The 15597-nt window shown below is 36.9% G+C and overlaps 1 protein-coding gene across 1 annotated transcript; it reads left to right on the top strand.

Moving 5' to 3' along the window:
* The first annotated feature begins 11022 nt into the window (after positions 1-11022).
* LOC110891108 (22.0 kDa heat shock protein) lies at positions 11023-11920 on the top strand. Its single transcript, XM_022138766.2, has 2 exons — positions 11023-11221; positions 11337-11920. The coding sequence occupies exons 1-2, from the start codon at positions 11110-11112 to the stop codon at positions 11813-11815; spliced, it is 591 nt and encodes a 196-aa protein (XP_021994458.1). The 5' UTR covers positions 11023-11109; the 3' UTR covers positions 11816-11920.
* Positions 11921-15597: the final 3677 nt, after the last annotated feature.

A 15597-nucleotide genomic window follows, 5' to 3' on the forward strand; every position in this document is an offset into this window, starting at 1 on the left:
ACCCGCCGTTGCATCCACCATGGAGTCAATGTGGGGTAATGGGAAAGGATCCTTGGGACATGCCTTATTCAAATTAGTGAAATCGACACATACCCTCCACTTTCCATTTTTCTTTTGAACAACAACCACATTGGCCAGCCATTTTGGATACTTCACTTCTCTGATCATACCTGCTCGTAGTAATCTTTCTACCTCTTCCTGGATAATGGCATTTCTTTCTGGTGCAAACTTCCTCCTTTTTTGATGGATTGGTTTAACTGACCTGTCAATGCCAAGTTTATGAGTGATAATATCCTTAGATATACCTGTCATATCCTCATGTTTCCATGCAAAGGTAGATTTTCTTCTTTTGAGGAAGGATACTATGTCTTCTTTCATTTTATCAAGGATCCCTGATCCGATGTAGATTTTGGATTCAGGATCATCAGGATCCAAGAAGATTTCGTCCACATCCTGCTCTCTTGCCTCCAAGACACCCCTTGGAGGATACTTTAATTGCTATTGCTCCCTTGATTTCGAGGCTGGTTTCATTGATGAGGTGTAACAATCCTTAGCCTCCTGTTGATCACTATCGATCTTGATTATTCCCCATGGGCTAGGGAGCTTCACACACTGATGGTAGGTGGACGGGACTGCCTTCATATCGTGTATCCAGGGCCTGCCAAGGATAACATTACAACAAGACAAACAGTCAATAACACAAAATTTTTGATAATTATGTAATCCTTCCACATAAATTGGGAGTTTGATGTCCCCCAGGGTTTTCTTAGTTTCGCCACTAAATCCTACAAGCACGGAGGATCTTGGTGTGATATCTGATTCAGGGATACCCATTTTCTTCAGAACGTCAAGCTGGATAATGTTTACTGAGCTTCCTCCGTCAATAAGGATCCTGCGGACAAAGTGGTTAGAAATAAAGAGAGTAATAACTAAACTATCATGATGAGGATCCTGGATGTCAACTCGATCATCCTCATCAAAGGTTATCACTTTTCCTTCCGAGACACTTGATGTTCGTATAAGTCTTTGTCCGTTATCCATTTTAGCTTCCTTTGCATGCCTTTTAGCTGCTGAGAAGGATGTACCACAGATATCTGATCCTCCAGAAATAAAGTTGATCACTTGTGCATCTGCCGGAGGAGGTGGAGCTCTTTCAGGGATCCTTTCAGGATCCTGAGTCCTTTGCTTTTTTCTTCCCAACAATTCTTTCAAATGCCCCTTGCTCAGAAGATATCCAATTTCCTTTCGTAATGCGATGCATTCCTCTGTCAAATGCCCAAAATCCTCATGGTATGCACACCACTTTGATTTATCTTTAGCTGCGGCTGGTTTGTCATTTTTTCTGGGCCATCTGGCCTTTTCTCCTAGATTCTGCATTGCAAGGATTAGTTCATGGTTATCAACGGAAAAACAGTATTCAGAAATCGGAGGATAATCTTCATCATCCTCTTCTTGGTCAACAGCATGCACATTCTGGTTGTCAGTTCTGTTATAGGATTTGAATTTGTTGCTTTTGAAAGAGGATCCTTGCTTTTCTTGTTTTGAGGATCCTACTTGTCTCTCCTGGATCCTTTTGTCATCCTATAGCCGGATGAACCTGAGTGCCCGAGTTCTTACTTCGTCTAGATTCCTGCATGGTGTCATAACAAGATCATCATAGAACAATGAATCCTTAAGCAATCCTATCTTGAAGGCCTCAACAGCTGTGGCCACATCCAAGTTAGGAATATCCAAGGATTCTTTACTAAATTTGGTTATATAATCCCTTAATGACTCATTATAACCCTGAGTTATCCTGTATAAATCGCTAGTCAATCGTTCAAATTTTCTACTACAAGAAAATTGATTATTGAATAAGTTAACTAAATTAGCGAACGAAGTAATAGAGTAAGGGGGAAGACTTAGCAGCCATTTAAGAGCTGATCCGGTAAGAGTGGATCCAAATCCCTTGCACAGGCATGCTTCCTTTAACCTTTCTGGAATAGGATTGATCTCCATCCTCTCCCTGTATTGTGCTATGTGTTCCTCAGGATCCGTTGTACCATCATACAGCTTCATAGTAGGGATATGGAATCTTTTGGGTATCTCAGCATCACAAATTGGTGGTGCAAAACGAGATACCTTATGGCTTCCATCTGCAATCTCCGGGATAGGTTTGACTACCCCTGGAACACTTGATATCATATCCTTCAGTTTTTGTAGTTCTCTGGCCATAGCATGATTGATACCTGTATCCTGCATGAATCCATGGTTAGTGGTAAGAGAATTATTAAAAGTGTTACCTCCCATCGGGTTCAAGTTAGGAACATTGGATGTGAATCCATATTGCTGGGATTCTGGGATGATGGAGGGACCAGTGGAAGCAATGGTCTGCATCGGAATAAAATCTCCTTGATGGACATCTGGACTTCCTGTTTGCAAATTCTTCAAGGATCCTGGTATCTGAAGGGATCCCTGAACATGGGATGATCCTGGAACGAAGGAGGATCCTTGAACCTGGGATGATCCTGGAACGAAGGAGGATCCTTGAACCTGGGATGATCCTGGAACGAAGGAGGATCCTGAGTTCATGAAGGATCCCATATGCTGAGTATAGGATCCTGCCGGTTGGAAATATGATCCTGATGCCTGAGTCACTGCTGCTGGGCCGAAATGCACTCCTCTTAATCCATCAATATGTTGAATGTTTGGGACCCCTGATGGCTGAGAAGTAATCATCGGAGTATCAAAATTCAAAGATTTGGGCATTAGTGGGGAATGATCCTCTGCCGTTTTCTTTTGCCTTTTGAGATCTCCGATTTCCTTGAGGATCCTGTCATTAGTTTCATCATGCTGCTGCATACGATCCCTCATCTGCAAAATCAAAGTAAATATATCACTAGTACTGGGAGCAGAAGAAGTTAGAGCAGAAGATGAAGGTTTAGAGAAGATAGGGGTTGGTCTCTTCTCAGCATTTTTCTGAGATCCAGCTGGTGGTGGAGGCAAAGGTGGGATGCCATTAGATGAATTGACTGCAGACATCGCTGTGGAAGTATTCTTCAACGATGAAGCCATGCAACACTTCCGGAATGATCACCAACAGAAAGATTTTCTTATGAATGAAGCACCAATTGCCCCACGGTGAGCGCCAAACTGTTTTGGTCAAAAATCACACAAGGATAATGCAACCAAACTCTTTGTAAACGGGGAATGATGCTTGGTTCGATGAACAAAGATAAGGATTACTATAATGAAAATTGCACAAGCGACACAAGGATTTATACGAGGAAAAAGCCCTTGATCAATGAATGATCTCCGGCATAAAAAACCTCAGGTGATGGAAACTACCGATCACCAAACTTCAATATAACAAACAATGTTTACAACTTCGGATGGTAACGAGCTAGGTACAAGGATCACTATAGTATCGTATGCTAAAGCGTGTGAGAAAATGTGTTGTCTCTTCCAAATGCTGAAGAGTGCAATTTATACAAGTGTGTGTGGTTGTATTTTAGGTAAATCACCTAACTACTAGCTCGTTACCCCTTTAGGAATAGAAGTAAATTTAGCCTAATTAAATGCCCTTGAATTGTGCTGAGTTTCCATATTCTCCATAACGTCCATCTTTGATTATGCATGTGCGAAATTAGCGTGACAGATTCCTTGTTTACGTTGCTAAGACCTGGTCCAACTCGTAATTCCTGCAAAACAACATTAAATCCAAAGAGAACAATCGTTAGTATGAGGATCCTTAGGATGATCCATGATCCTGATCCTGGAGCTCTTCTGAGGATAACTATCTGCCAAAGAAACAAGGATCACTTGTTAGGATACCAAGTAAGGATCATAGGACATAAAAATCTAGCCCTGACACTAAAGGCTATATATCTATTAGTTTGTTGCGGATAAGATCGATAAAATACAACTCGTTTATTTACATGATCACTCCTTATATTTTGGGGGCAATTGTTAGGGGAGGATTTCTTAATGACCTGTGATCCTCAAGTGTTATCCTGTTTGGTGATCCTTACTTCTGTGACAATTAGTGATCCTCAGAAGTGCTTCAGGATCAGGGTCATGGATCATCCTAAGGATCCTTATACTAATGATTGTTCACTTTGAATTTGGTGTTGTATTGTAGGAGTACCGGTGTGGACTTGGTCATGGCGATATTCCTGGAGCATATTCCCTTCAATTCTGCACGTGCTTGACCGTTGTGAACGTTGTGGAGAACGTGGGGAGAAGGCACGAAATGCGGATAGTTAGTTAGGCTAGATATTTTCTATTTTTAAAGGGGATAGCGAGCTATTTTTAGAACACTTGGCTATTTTTTGGCTACACACACTCGTACAACTGCATTCATCAGCTCACGGCGAAACACTTAGCAATTTTCATACATTTCCACACGATACACTATAGTGATCCTTGTACCTAGCTCGCTATCATCCGAAGTTGTAAAAGAATTATTGTTTAATTTGAGTTGGTGATCGGTAGTTTCCATCACCCGAGATTTTTTATGCCGGAGATCATTCATTGATCAAGGGGTTTTTCCTCGTATAAATCTTTGTGTCACTTGTGCAATTCATTTCTGAGTGATCCTCATTGTTGTTTACCAATTCAAGCATCATACCCAGTAACAGAGAGTTTGGTTGCATTATCCTTATCTGATTTTTGACCAAAACACCTTCGTCCCTTATTAGTGTTATACTTTTCTTTACATTCTTTGCCGCAAAATGGAGGAGGCTTGAGCACATGAGGAGTAATACGTTTTGTTTGGTCTAAAATCCTTCGATGTTCTTCGGTGTCCAAAAGAAACTCTAAATCTTCTTCCACAAGTGTTGGGCACTCAGCCATTGTGCCATTCACTACAAGAAAAAAGAGCATTAGGGGCGACATATAAAAATTCGCCCCTAAAGGACCAATCCGCGTTTTAGGTTCGGGCAACAAGTTATGGTCGTAGATTAGGTAAATAATCCAATGGCTGATATTATTTTTCCCTAAGTCGCCCCTAATTGTGAGTTAAAACCCTTGGCAGGCTTGTTTCCCCCCATCAGACAACACTTCTCCATTTCCCCTCCAAAACAACACTTCCCCCTTTCCCCTCCAAACCCTACCTGCCACGCACAACACTTCCCTCCCCTCCAAACCCTACCTGCCACGCACAACACTTCCCCCTTCCCCCCTCCAAACCCTACTTGCCACGCCACCAGTAGGAAGAATGCCGCCCTTCACGCTACTAGCAGCCTCTTGTGCCATCAAATTCTCAGCCTTTTGAAGCAATGTGCTGTTCAAATCGCAACCTTTCTGTATGGTTTATGTAGGTAAGAACCCTAGTCGCTTTAATCCTTAAGATTGATGTTCAAATCACAATTATTTAGTGTTGTTTGATGTTCAAATCGTATGTATTCAGTGTGTTCTGTTGTTAAAATCACAATTAGGGGGGATATTTTTTATTTCAACGAGAATGTTCCAAGAGTTTTGTTATAATGTAAATGAAAGTTAGGGATAATTGTATGTTTGATTGAGATTGCCCTTGCAGCGAAAGTAAAGTTAAAAGTGCAATTGAAAAATAGTGAACTGGTGGACTGGGGATGGGTTGAAATTATGCAGTCTGTCGAAGATTTGATCGTTGTAACTGATGGACTAGGTTAGCAACAATTGATGGACTAGGTTAGCGATAACATAATACGACTAAGTTAAACAATCATTTGCTGCAAATATATTATGTGTTAGAAAAATAATAATACTCAGATTCTTTTAATAAAATAAACAAAAGCTATTATATAATGTTTAATATCATCTATTTAGTACCGATTTGGTTAAAAGTTGGATGTCTTAAGTATGTTATAGTGGGCTCGGGTTTAATGACCCATTTGGTTAATGTTGTGCTTGGAAATATGTAGTTTGTTTGAACTTATAATCTATATCTTATTTTGTAGGATTTCCTTGATGGTTTGTTTGAAAACGAAAGTTTTTTTAGAACGCCTCTCAAAATTCATGAACTCGAAGAAGGCTTCAAAGAATGGCAATGAAGACAACATGGATGAGGATCAAGAATGATTAAAAAAAACTTGATGTTTATTATGTTTTATTTTAGACTTATAACTTAACTAGACAAAGAAACGTGAAACGTGATGTTATTATGGCTTATTTTTGATTTGATATTGGTTTTATGTTTGGGTTAGAATTGCTGGGTATGTCTGGAAAAGATCAGCAGGTTTGGTATTTGAAAAAACGGCAAAAAAACAAAAAAACAAAAAAAAAATCTGGTTTTTCCAGGAATGGACTTTTAGAGGCAATAAAAGTCGTCCCTAAATGTATAAGTATGAGGTCATATGCTGATGTCATCAATGAACTTTTAGGGGCGACAATTGTCGCCCCTAAAGATCCAACACCATTATCGACAACAATTGTCGTCCCCAAATGTCAATAGTGACGAGGCATTAGGGTCGACATTTTAGCAGCGACATGTCGCCCCTAATACCTTTAGAGGCGATTTTCTGTATCAATAGGTGTTTTGGTCAAAAATCAGACGAGGATAATGCAACCAAACTCTTTCTTACGGGGTATGATGCTTGAATTGATGAACAACAATGAGGATCACTTAGAAGTAAATTGCACAAGAGACACAAAGATTTATACGAGGAAAAAGCCCTTGATCAATGAATGATCTCTGGCATAAAAAACCTCGGGTGATGGAAACTACCGATCACCAACTTCCAATTAACCAATAATTGTTTACAACTTCGGATAATAGCGAGCTAGGTACAAGGATCACTATAGTGTATCATGTAGAAATGTGTAAAAATTGCTAAGTGTTTTGCCGTATGTTCAAGAGTGCGGTTATACGAGTGTGTGTAGCCAAAATTAGCCAAGTGTTTCTAAAGCTAGCTCGCTACCCCTTTTAAAATAGAAGTTAACTAGCCTAACAAACTGTCCACAATTCGTGCCATGCTCCCACGTTCTCCACAACGTCCATTTTCAAGCAAACACGTGCGAAATAACCGTGGAATATTCCTTAGTAACGTTGCCAAGACCAAGTCCAATTTGTTACTCCTGCAAAACAATACGAAATTCAAAGTAAACAATCGTTAGTACAAGGATCCTTAGGGTGATCCATGATCCTGATCCTGAAGCACTTCTGAGGATCACTATCTGTCACAGAAGTAAGGATCACTAATAGGATAATAAGTGAGGATCATAGGTCATTAAAAAATCCTGCCCTAACAATAGGGGCGACATTTCTTGTAGTGATTGCACACATCTTGATGTAGCGTGTGTTACGGAAAATGAAGATCAACACGTTGATTCTACGAATACCCGTGTAGTTCTTCCCCAACCCCCAAATTGCAACCCAAAGGCCACGGAATTTGAAGTGAAAAATTCAGTAGTTTCAAAATTCAATTCTGATTGTTCAAATGACTAGAGGGACATATAAATAAGAACAGAAATTCGAAATGGGCCTAAAAAAGATAACGGGCCAAACACAAGCCCAAAAACAAAATGCCCAAAATACTTAAAAAAACATAAAAATGCAAATAACTAATGGAAATAAGCGTTTTTTGGCCCGGACGATGACCCAAACCGCCTTAGGCTGTTTGCAGCAAGATGGAGCTTGTTCTCACGTTCGTTTCGCCTGGTCGCACGCCCAAAACGGACCCCCGTAGCCCAAGTTAGAGCCATTTTAGTGAAGCCCCTTTTGTTACGCGATCTTGGACCTACAAATACAAGATGGCCCGCTCCTCCACACTTGGGCCCACATCACATCTGCATACTTCTTTGATGAAGATAAAGATCCTTCACAATGATTGATCATCATGAAGATGATTGATAGTAATAAGATGACACAAGTCAAGATGGTGTTTCTTGATACATGATCACTTGATTCAGTTACAATATTTTGAAGAATTTAGTTAATTTTGTTGATGCTTGTGGTGCATTCACTTGGATGATTAAGTGAACACTGAATGTATTTATGTATGTTACCAAGTGGGAAGTGGAAATCGCATCTATGTAGGAACGTTTTTTCGACCTGACGAGTCGATCAGAAGAGTGCTTAGACAGAATCAGAGGCGGAATTCATTGATTCGGTCTTCGTAAAGCTTGATTTCACTATTTAATGTCTCCTTTATTGATTATCTGACAAATATACAAGATTCGGAGACAAACGGGCAGGGCTTCGCCGTTTCACACATATACATCGTTACTAGATTCGCCCCAAGTGACCCCATATATATAGGCACAAGGGTTCGCTTATATGGACATGTCCATATAAGCGGACCACTCATCATGTCACAAGAGCGAACCACCTAAGTGACATATGAGCGAACCAATATATAAAGTGACTAATAAGCGGACCTCTTTATATACCCTATAAGCGGACCTATCTCAAACATAATTTCTCGATTTCCGCTCACAATACAAACATCCCTAGCCTAAGACTCGAACGAAGATGTAGTGGACAGACAACTGCACCAACAATCTACTTTTTGTAGCTATATTTTTTATTTTTAGATTTAACAACCAAGAGCGTCCCATCACCCATTCCACAACACCATTTGTGGTTTGTTGGGGGGGGGGGGGGTTGCAGGGCTTTAACCCAATCGAGTATAAAAATATATACAGTTTAAAATTTAATTTTATTTATTACGTTATTTGGTTCTTTAATCCGATTCGAATAATGTGACTAATGAATTGGCAAAGCGTCCACTTTCTGTCCAGTCGGCTTCTGAAAATACACAAGTAAATTATAATCCAATAAATTTGTATTTAATAAACTAGCAACTGAGGCCACGCTGTGCTGCAGAGTTTGCTAGGTTTTGCCATGATCGGCATATGTTAATTACCCGACCAATACGTATTATTAAAAGAAAAATGACAAAATACATTTAAGATTAAAATATTAATTTCAACTAATTCATAAATATTAAATACTATATGATTTTTTCTAATCTGAAACTGTTTTGATCTATAGACTTTGACTCAAACCAAAATAACTCTTTTAAGTGACATGTTCTGAAAAGGCATGTTGCCCAGCCCGACACGGCCAATACGTATTATTAAATGTCAAATAGATTATTAAAAGAAAAATAAATACGTATTATTAAATACCAAATGTATTAGTGAGAGAAAAAAAAATAAAAGATTTTTCAATTATACATGTGAAAATAAAGTGATGATAAAAAGTAGCTAGGTTTGTTTTTTTTTTATTTGATATTTTATTATTTAGTTTAAATTTATAGGTATTTGACATTAATTGTTCAAAAACAGAGATCATCAAACAAACAACTATTTTGAGTGAGCTTTTTTTTTATTTTTATAATTTAATTTGATTTTTGGTTTAAAAAGAATAGTAGTGAGTTTGAATTAGGTTTTTCTAAATATTAGTTTACATACGATTTAATTTGATTTTTAATTAATATCTTGTCTTCATTAACTTTTTTAAAGCGTAGTTGTATATAAATATGGTATAAATTTTTTTGAATTTTATTGAAAACAGAGTTATATTCAAAATAACGCATTTTTTTATCGTATACTATACAAGTGCCGGAAACAGTTTTGTTAAAAAAGGAAGTTGTATTAAAAAAACATATTTTTTGTATCTTAAACTATACGGGTATCGACACCATACATGTACTGTGACGAACCAAACTGATTTCGATTGAACAACATTTGTACCGATCGGTAGTCTCAGAATTGATATTCGTTTTCATTTGCGATTAATTTATCATATGTATCGACATCTTTTTGGCATATCATGAATTTATTTTTTTAGTTCTCTTTCAGTTGTTATATCGAGTGCTAGTATGGAAATGAAACGAACAGATATCAATTGAGTTCGCGCCGCGTAGCGCGGGAGAAATCCACTAGTTAAATATTAAATTCAACTCAGAAATATTAAATATTACATGATATGTTCTAACCCGAAACTGTCTTACATCAAACCAAAATAACCCTTTTTAATTGACTTGTTCTGACAGGGCAATGAATAAAAGAAATCTAAAATTAAAATATTGAAGTCAACTAACTAATGACACAAATCCATTTTGACTCAAACCAAAATAACCTTTTATGTGATTTGTTCTGACACGACATGTTTCTCGATCCGACCAATACCTAATATTAAATACCAAACATATTATTCAAAGAAAAATGAGAAAAAGAAATTTAAAATTAAAATATTAAATTCAACTAATTAATAAATATTAAATATTATGTGATCTGCTCTGTCACAAAATTGTTTTGACCCGAACCAAAATAACCATTTTTATGTTACCTCTTTTGACGTGACATGTTATCCGATCTGACCAATATGTATTATTAAATAGCAAACGTATTATCAAAAGAAATTTAAAATCAAAATATTAAATTCAACCAATTAATAATATAAAATACTTTGTTGTAAAGTAAAATAAAAAGGTTATATTTGGAAATTCAACTAATTAATAAATATTAAATATTATGTGACATATTCTGACCTGGAACTATTTTGACCTAAATCCATTTTAACTTGAACTAAAATAACTCTTTTTATGTGACATGTTCTGACGTGACATGATGCTTGACAAGGAACTGTTTTGACACGAACTCTTTTTGATTCAACAAAAAAATTCTTTGACTTGTTCTGACGTGACATGCTGCTGAAATTAAATAAACTTTGCCAAGCACATAGATAGTATCTTCATTTCAAATTAAATAAACCTTCCCAAAAAGTTGTTAAAAACAAAAAGCATCAATACGTGTTATACAAAACACGATATGCCTTTCAAAAAAAAAAAAAAAAAAGTATCAATACGTGTTATACAAAACACAATTTAAAACAAGATGACACTATCAATACGTGTGAACACCTTAAAAGTTATTCTTTTGCATGTTCAAATATACTTTTATTTTATTTCTATTTCAAGCCATGCCTTGCTTTCACAAGAATCTTTGAAGCCAAAGTGTTGGCCATGAAAAGCAAAACCAAGAAATCAACATAACTGGAAAAGGAATAACCCTTCCATTCATACCACTACTATAAAAAACAAGTTCTTCGAATCGAAATCAACCATCTTTCAAATCATTCTCTATTTTCTATCGATTAAATCGTTCTCTAGTTTCTATCGATTAGATCTTCTCTATAGTGTCATGGACTCAAGAGTTGGAGGCACCCAAACCTCACTTTCCTACGACGAATTTGACCCTCTTTGCACATGGCAACGGGAGGATGGTCAAGACATACTTGTGATCCATCTGCCAGGTATAAACTCGCATTTTTGTCTTTATTTTGTAAAAACATGATAAAAGAAAGATGTTATGGGCATAATAAATGATATAACAACTTGTTGTATTGATATCAACAATTATATATTCAGATTTTAAGAAAGAACAACTAAGAATCCAAATAAGCAGTTCGGGGATAATGAAGATCACGGGAGAGAATACCCAAGAGGGTAAAAAAAGAAGTCGTTTCGTGAAAGAAGTAAAGGTTTTAAAAGATTACGATTCAAGTAATATTCATGCCAAATTCTCTCAAGGCCGCCTTCGTATTACTTTGCCCAAAAAACCCTCGAAACCTTCCTTGCCAGATCCTGTAGTTGTGACACCGTCACCTCAAGAGGATCAAAATGATAAGGCCAATACAAATGCGAAGATGTCGTCACCTCAAGAAGATCAAAATGATAAGGCCAACACAACTGACATTCCCGATAGCAAGTCAAGAGTTGGTCAAGTCTTGAGATCCAAAATGTTTACTCAAGTGATGGTGAATGTTGGCTTTGTGGCGTTTGTGGCTTTTAGTGCTTATACTGCGTATAAATATTGGACTTCTTATGTACAGGTTGATGAGGATTAGATTCAATGGTTCAAAAACTCAAAGATAAACATGTATTTGGTTGTGTAATGAATTAATATTGTATGAAAATAAGATGGAGATATAAGATTCATTTATATTGTATTATATGTATCGACTAAAAACACCTATGTCATTGTATACATCGTCTGATAACACGTAAACCCATTATTTTCTATATTTTCTAAGGTAAGTAGAGTTGTGTTTGTTGTTTGACAACAATTTGAAATGCATTTGATAATTTTGGTATCAACTTGCCTTAAGGGGGAAATCATGGTTTACTCCCCAAGTTTGGTTAATCGGTCCTGAATGAGCAAATTTATCCAGTTTATCTGAAAGACAGGTTTCTTTTCGTAAATTCCGTGGGTTAGACTAGGGATCCAACATGTCTCTATGCCATTATTGAAGAAAGATGAAAATGCCAAATTGGTAAAAAAAAAAAAAAAAAAAAAAAAAAAGTAAACTTCGGTTTTGCTCCCTGTGGATTGGTCACTTTAACGGTTTTGCCCAAAACCTTTAAAAATAGCCATTTTCCTCCAATAGTTTGGTATTGCTTTTCCGTTTTGCTCCCCACCTCTAACTCCATCCAAATTGTCTGTTTTTTTCATTTTGCTCCCTGCATGGAGCAAAATGGAAAAACAATAGTAAACTATTGGAGGAAAATGACTATTTTTAAAGGTTTGGGGCAAAACCGTTAAAGTGACCAAACCACAGGAAGCAAAACAGAAGTTTACTAAAACAAATGAAACTTTTTGTATCTTGCTCCATGGAGTTTCATTTTTGTTGTCATTTTCATCTAATTGGTAAACTAAGTTAGAATTTTCTGTTAACTTCTCCCCCTTTTGTCGGCTTCCTCATTTAAATGAAGGGTACAATCGTCATTATATGCCATAATATATTTTAATTAAATGAGGAATGCCATAATATATTTTAATTAAATGAGGAAAATGACAAGAAAAGGGGAGAGGTTAACAAAAAATTCTAACCTAGTTTGTCAACTGAATGAAAATGACAACAAAAATGAAACCTTATAAACCCATATACAAAAGGTTTTATTTTTTGGACCGAAGTAGCAAAAATGGCTTAAATTCAGGGACCATTTTATCGAAGCATAATCATTAACTCAATCAAATTGGAAATGTAATACTTTCAAGGGTGCATTCGGTAACCGATGCTCTTCTTCCTCTACCACCTTTGATCTCTAATATTGTTTTGTCAATTAAGGGTATGTTTGGCATGTAGCTTTTAGGAGTTTTTAGAAGTTTCTAGCTTTAAACTTTTAAGAAAAAACTCTTACTCAATAAAAAACCTTGTTGGGTTAAGGAGCTTGAAGCTTTTGGTTGAACGCTCCTACTTGTAGTGTTTAGAAGTAGCCACAAGTTTTTAGGGAAAAAATGACTATTTTAATTATATATAAAGATAATGAAGTTTTTAATGCACAAGCTTTTTAAATTTTAATTTATGTCCATTTTAGTCATTTTATTAAAAGCTTCAGCTACTCTACCAAACACCAAATATATCTAAAAAGCTACAGCCACTAGCTACCAGCTTCCAGCTATCACCCACCAGCTACTTTTGCCAAACATACCCTAAGAAGCATTCTTAGGGGTTGCATTATTTTAAGGAGTTTTGGGCGGTATGCTTAGGTGCCAATGACCTTCATGGTTTTTATGTAAAGTTTACATCAACTCAAGTTATTTATCACAAATATAGTGTCGAGCCCTCGAGTCACGGATGACGGTCAAAGAGTCTCGTTGACGTTGCAAGATCCCTGATTCCTCTGTCCTACAAGAAAGAAAACCGTTAGCCTCGTCATGGGGGACCCCGGAGGGGGGATCCGTGACTAAGCTCCGGCGTGAGAGTAAGTAAACTTGCCGGGAATAATGAGAAGCCTATTCCGACGAATATTACCGCTGGAATATTCTCCTTGGTGTGGATTCTTGTGTGTGAGTAATTGTATAGTAGTAAATGCTTATACGAGGTTGTCGGAATAAATGAGGCTACCGAGCATTTAGTGAGGGTTTTTCTTGTTCCCATTGAGTTCCCTTACCTTCCTTATATAAAGGGATTGACTTATCTTTCTTGGAGAACCCGACTGATCGATCTAACGGTTTCTGGATATCCTTGGGGAACTCAGACACATGTCTGAGTCCCAACGGCAGGATCAAAGGCTTCATTTAATGCGGCCAGCTTGATGTACTTCCTTTCCGGCGACTTTCTCTTCCCTATCGATCAAGCATTTAATGATCTCTGTGTTCTTCCTTTGATCCTCCTTTTCTTCCCGCTCATTTTATGTTATCGCAGATACTTTTGAGAGAGGATATGAGGAGTGGGCTTGTTAATTGGGCCCAGACGACAGAAGCCCAAGACGGGTCATGTTGGACTACCAACTAGGCCCGTCGTCATATAGCATATTTATGTTTAAAAACTTTGTCCAACTAGCAAAGCTTCGTCACCTCTTATAAAGTGAAATTTACTCTAATTTATGTTAGACGTGATCATTTCATACAAGCTAAACTTCTTTCATGTAAATGACCCGAACGTTCAGTGAATTGTTCGGTAGAAAGTTCGTTTACGTTTGTGAACGTTCATTAATTTACGTCTGTTTATGTTTGTTTGATTACGTTCGTTTATTTTTGTTAGTTTACGTTGATTTAAGCTTGTTCATTTACGCTCATTTTAAAAATAAAGTTAAGTGCCTTCAGCATCTAATGCCATTCTTTCGATCTAAAAACAAAATGTTTTCTAAAACTTCAACGATACATTCTTTTTCTAGAAAGCTTTTTTATTAAGTGACTAGTTTAAATTTTCAAAACAAGACATGAGAAGAAAAGAAATATTTATATATTCTATTGATCAAACGTGTATGATAAATATAAATTAAACTAGGTCTATCACCCTAGCCGCGTTGCGACAAACTTCTTTTGTTATTTAGTTTGTGTTTATATGTGTTTTGAAATCACTACGAGCGCGTTGCACACGGAACCACTAACAAAAATAAAAAGAAAATGTAAAAAAACAGTAAAAAATAATCGAAAGAAAATCAACCAAAAAAGTTGTATGTTAATGATGTTGTTCGTATGAAACCCGTGGTCAGGGATGAGCAAATAATACTGGGTACCGGTACCAAATTTCCCGAACCGAATGATCCTAAGTACCAATTCGGTACCAACTTTTGGCGTTCCTGGTACCGGTTCGCTACCGATTTTTACCTTCATACACCGGTACCGTAACCAGTATTTTCTGTATCGGTTGCCACCGAGCTCATCCCTACCCACCGTTGTTGTTTGTACGGCATCCGTGATCAGGGATGAGCAAATGGTACCGTGTAGTAGTACCTAATTTCCCGAACTAAAAGATTTTTAAACTCAATCCGGTACCGACATTTGACATTTTCTGTATCAGGCTGGTGCCGATTTTTACCTTCTTGTACCGATAATAAACCGGGCCATACCGCTATTTTTGACACCAGTATTGGTTGACACTAAGCTTATCCAACTTGGAAAGTAAAGAAAATAGTAATTATTATTATTATATTAAAATAGTAAAAGTATTAAAAAATAGATATTAATCTGGTACCGACTTTTAACGTTTTCTGTATCAGGCTGGTGCCGATTTTTACCTTCTTGTACCGATAATGAACCGAACCATACCCGTATTTTTGACACCAGTATTAGTTGACACTAAACTTATCCAACTTAGAAAGTAAAGAAAATAGTAATTATTAGTAAAAGTATTAAAAAATAGATATTATTAAAATATATTGAAAGCGTTATTCATTTAAT

Source organism: Helianthus annuus, chromosome 11 (genome assembly GCF_002127325.2).
Source record: "Helianthus annuus cultivar XRQ/B chromosome 11, HanXRQr2.0-SUNRISE, whole genome shotgun sequence".
Classification (NCBI taxonomy): domain Eukaryota; kingdom Viridiplantae; phylum Streptophyta; class Magnoliopsida; order Asterales; family Asteraceae; genus Helianthus; species Helianthus annuus.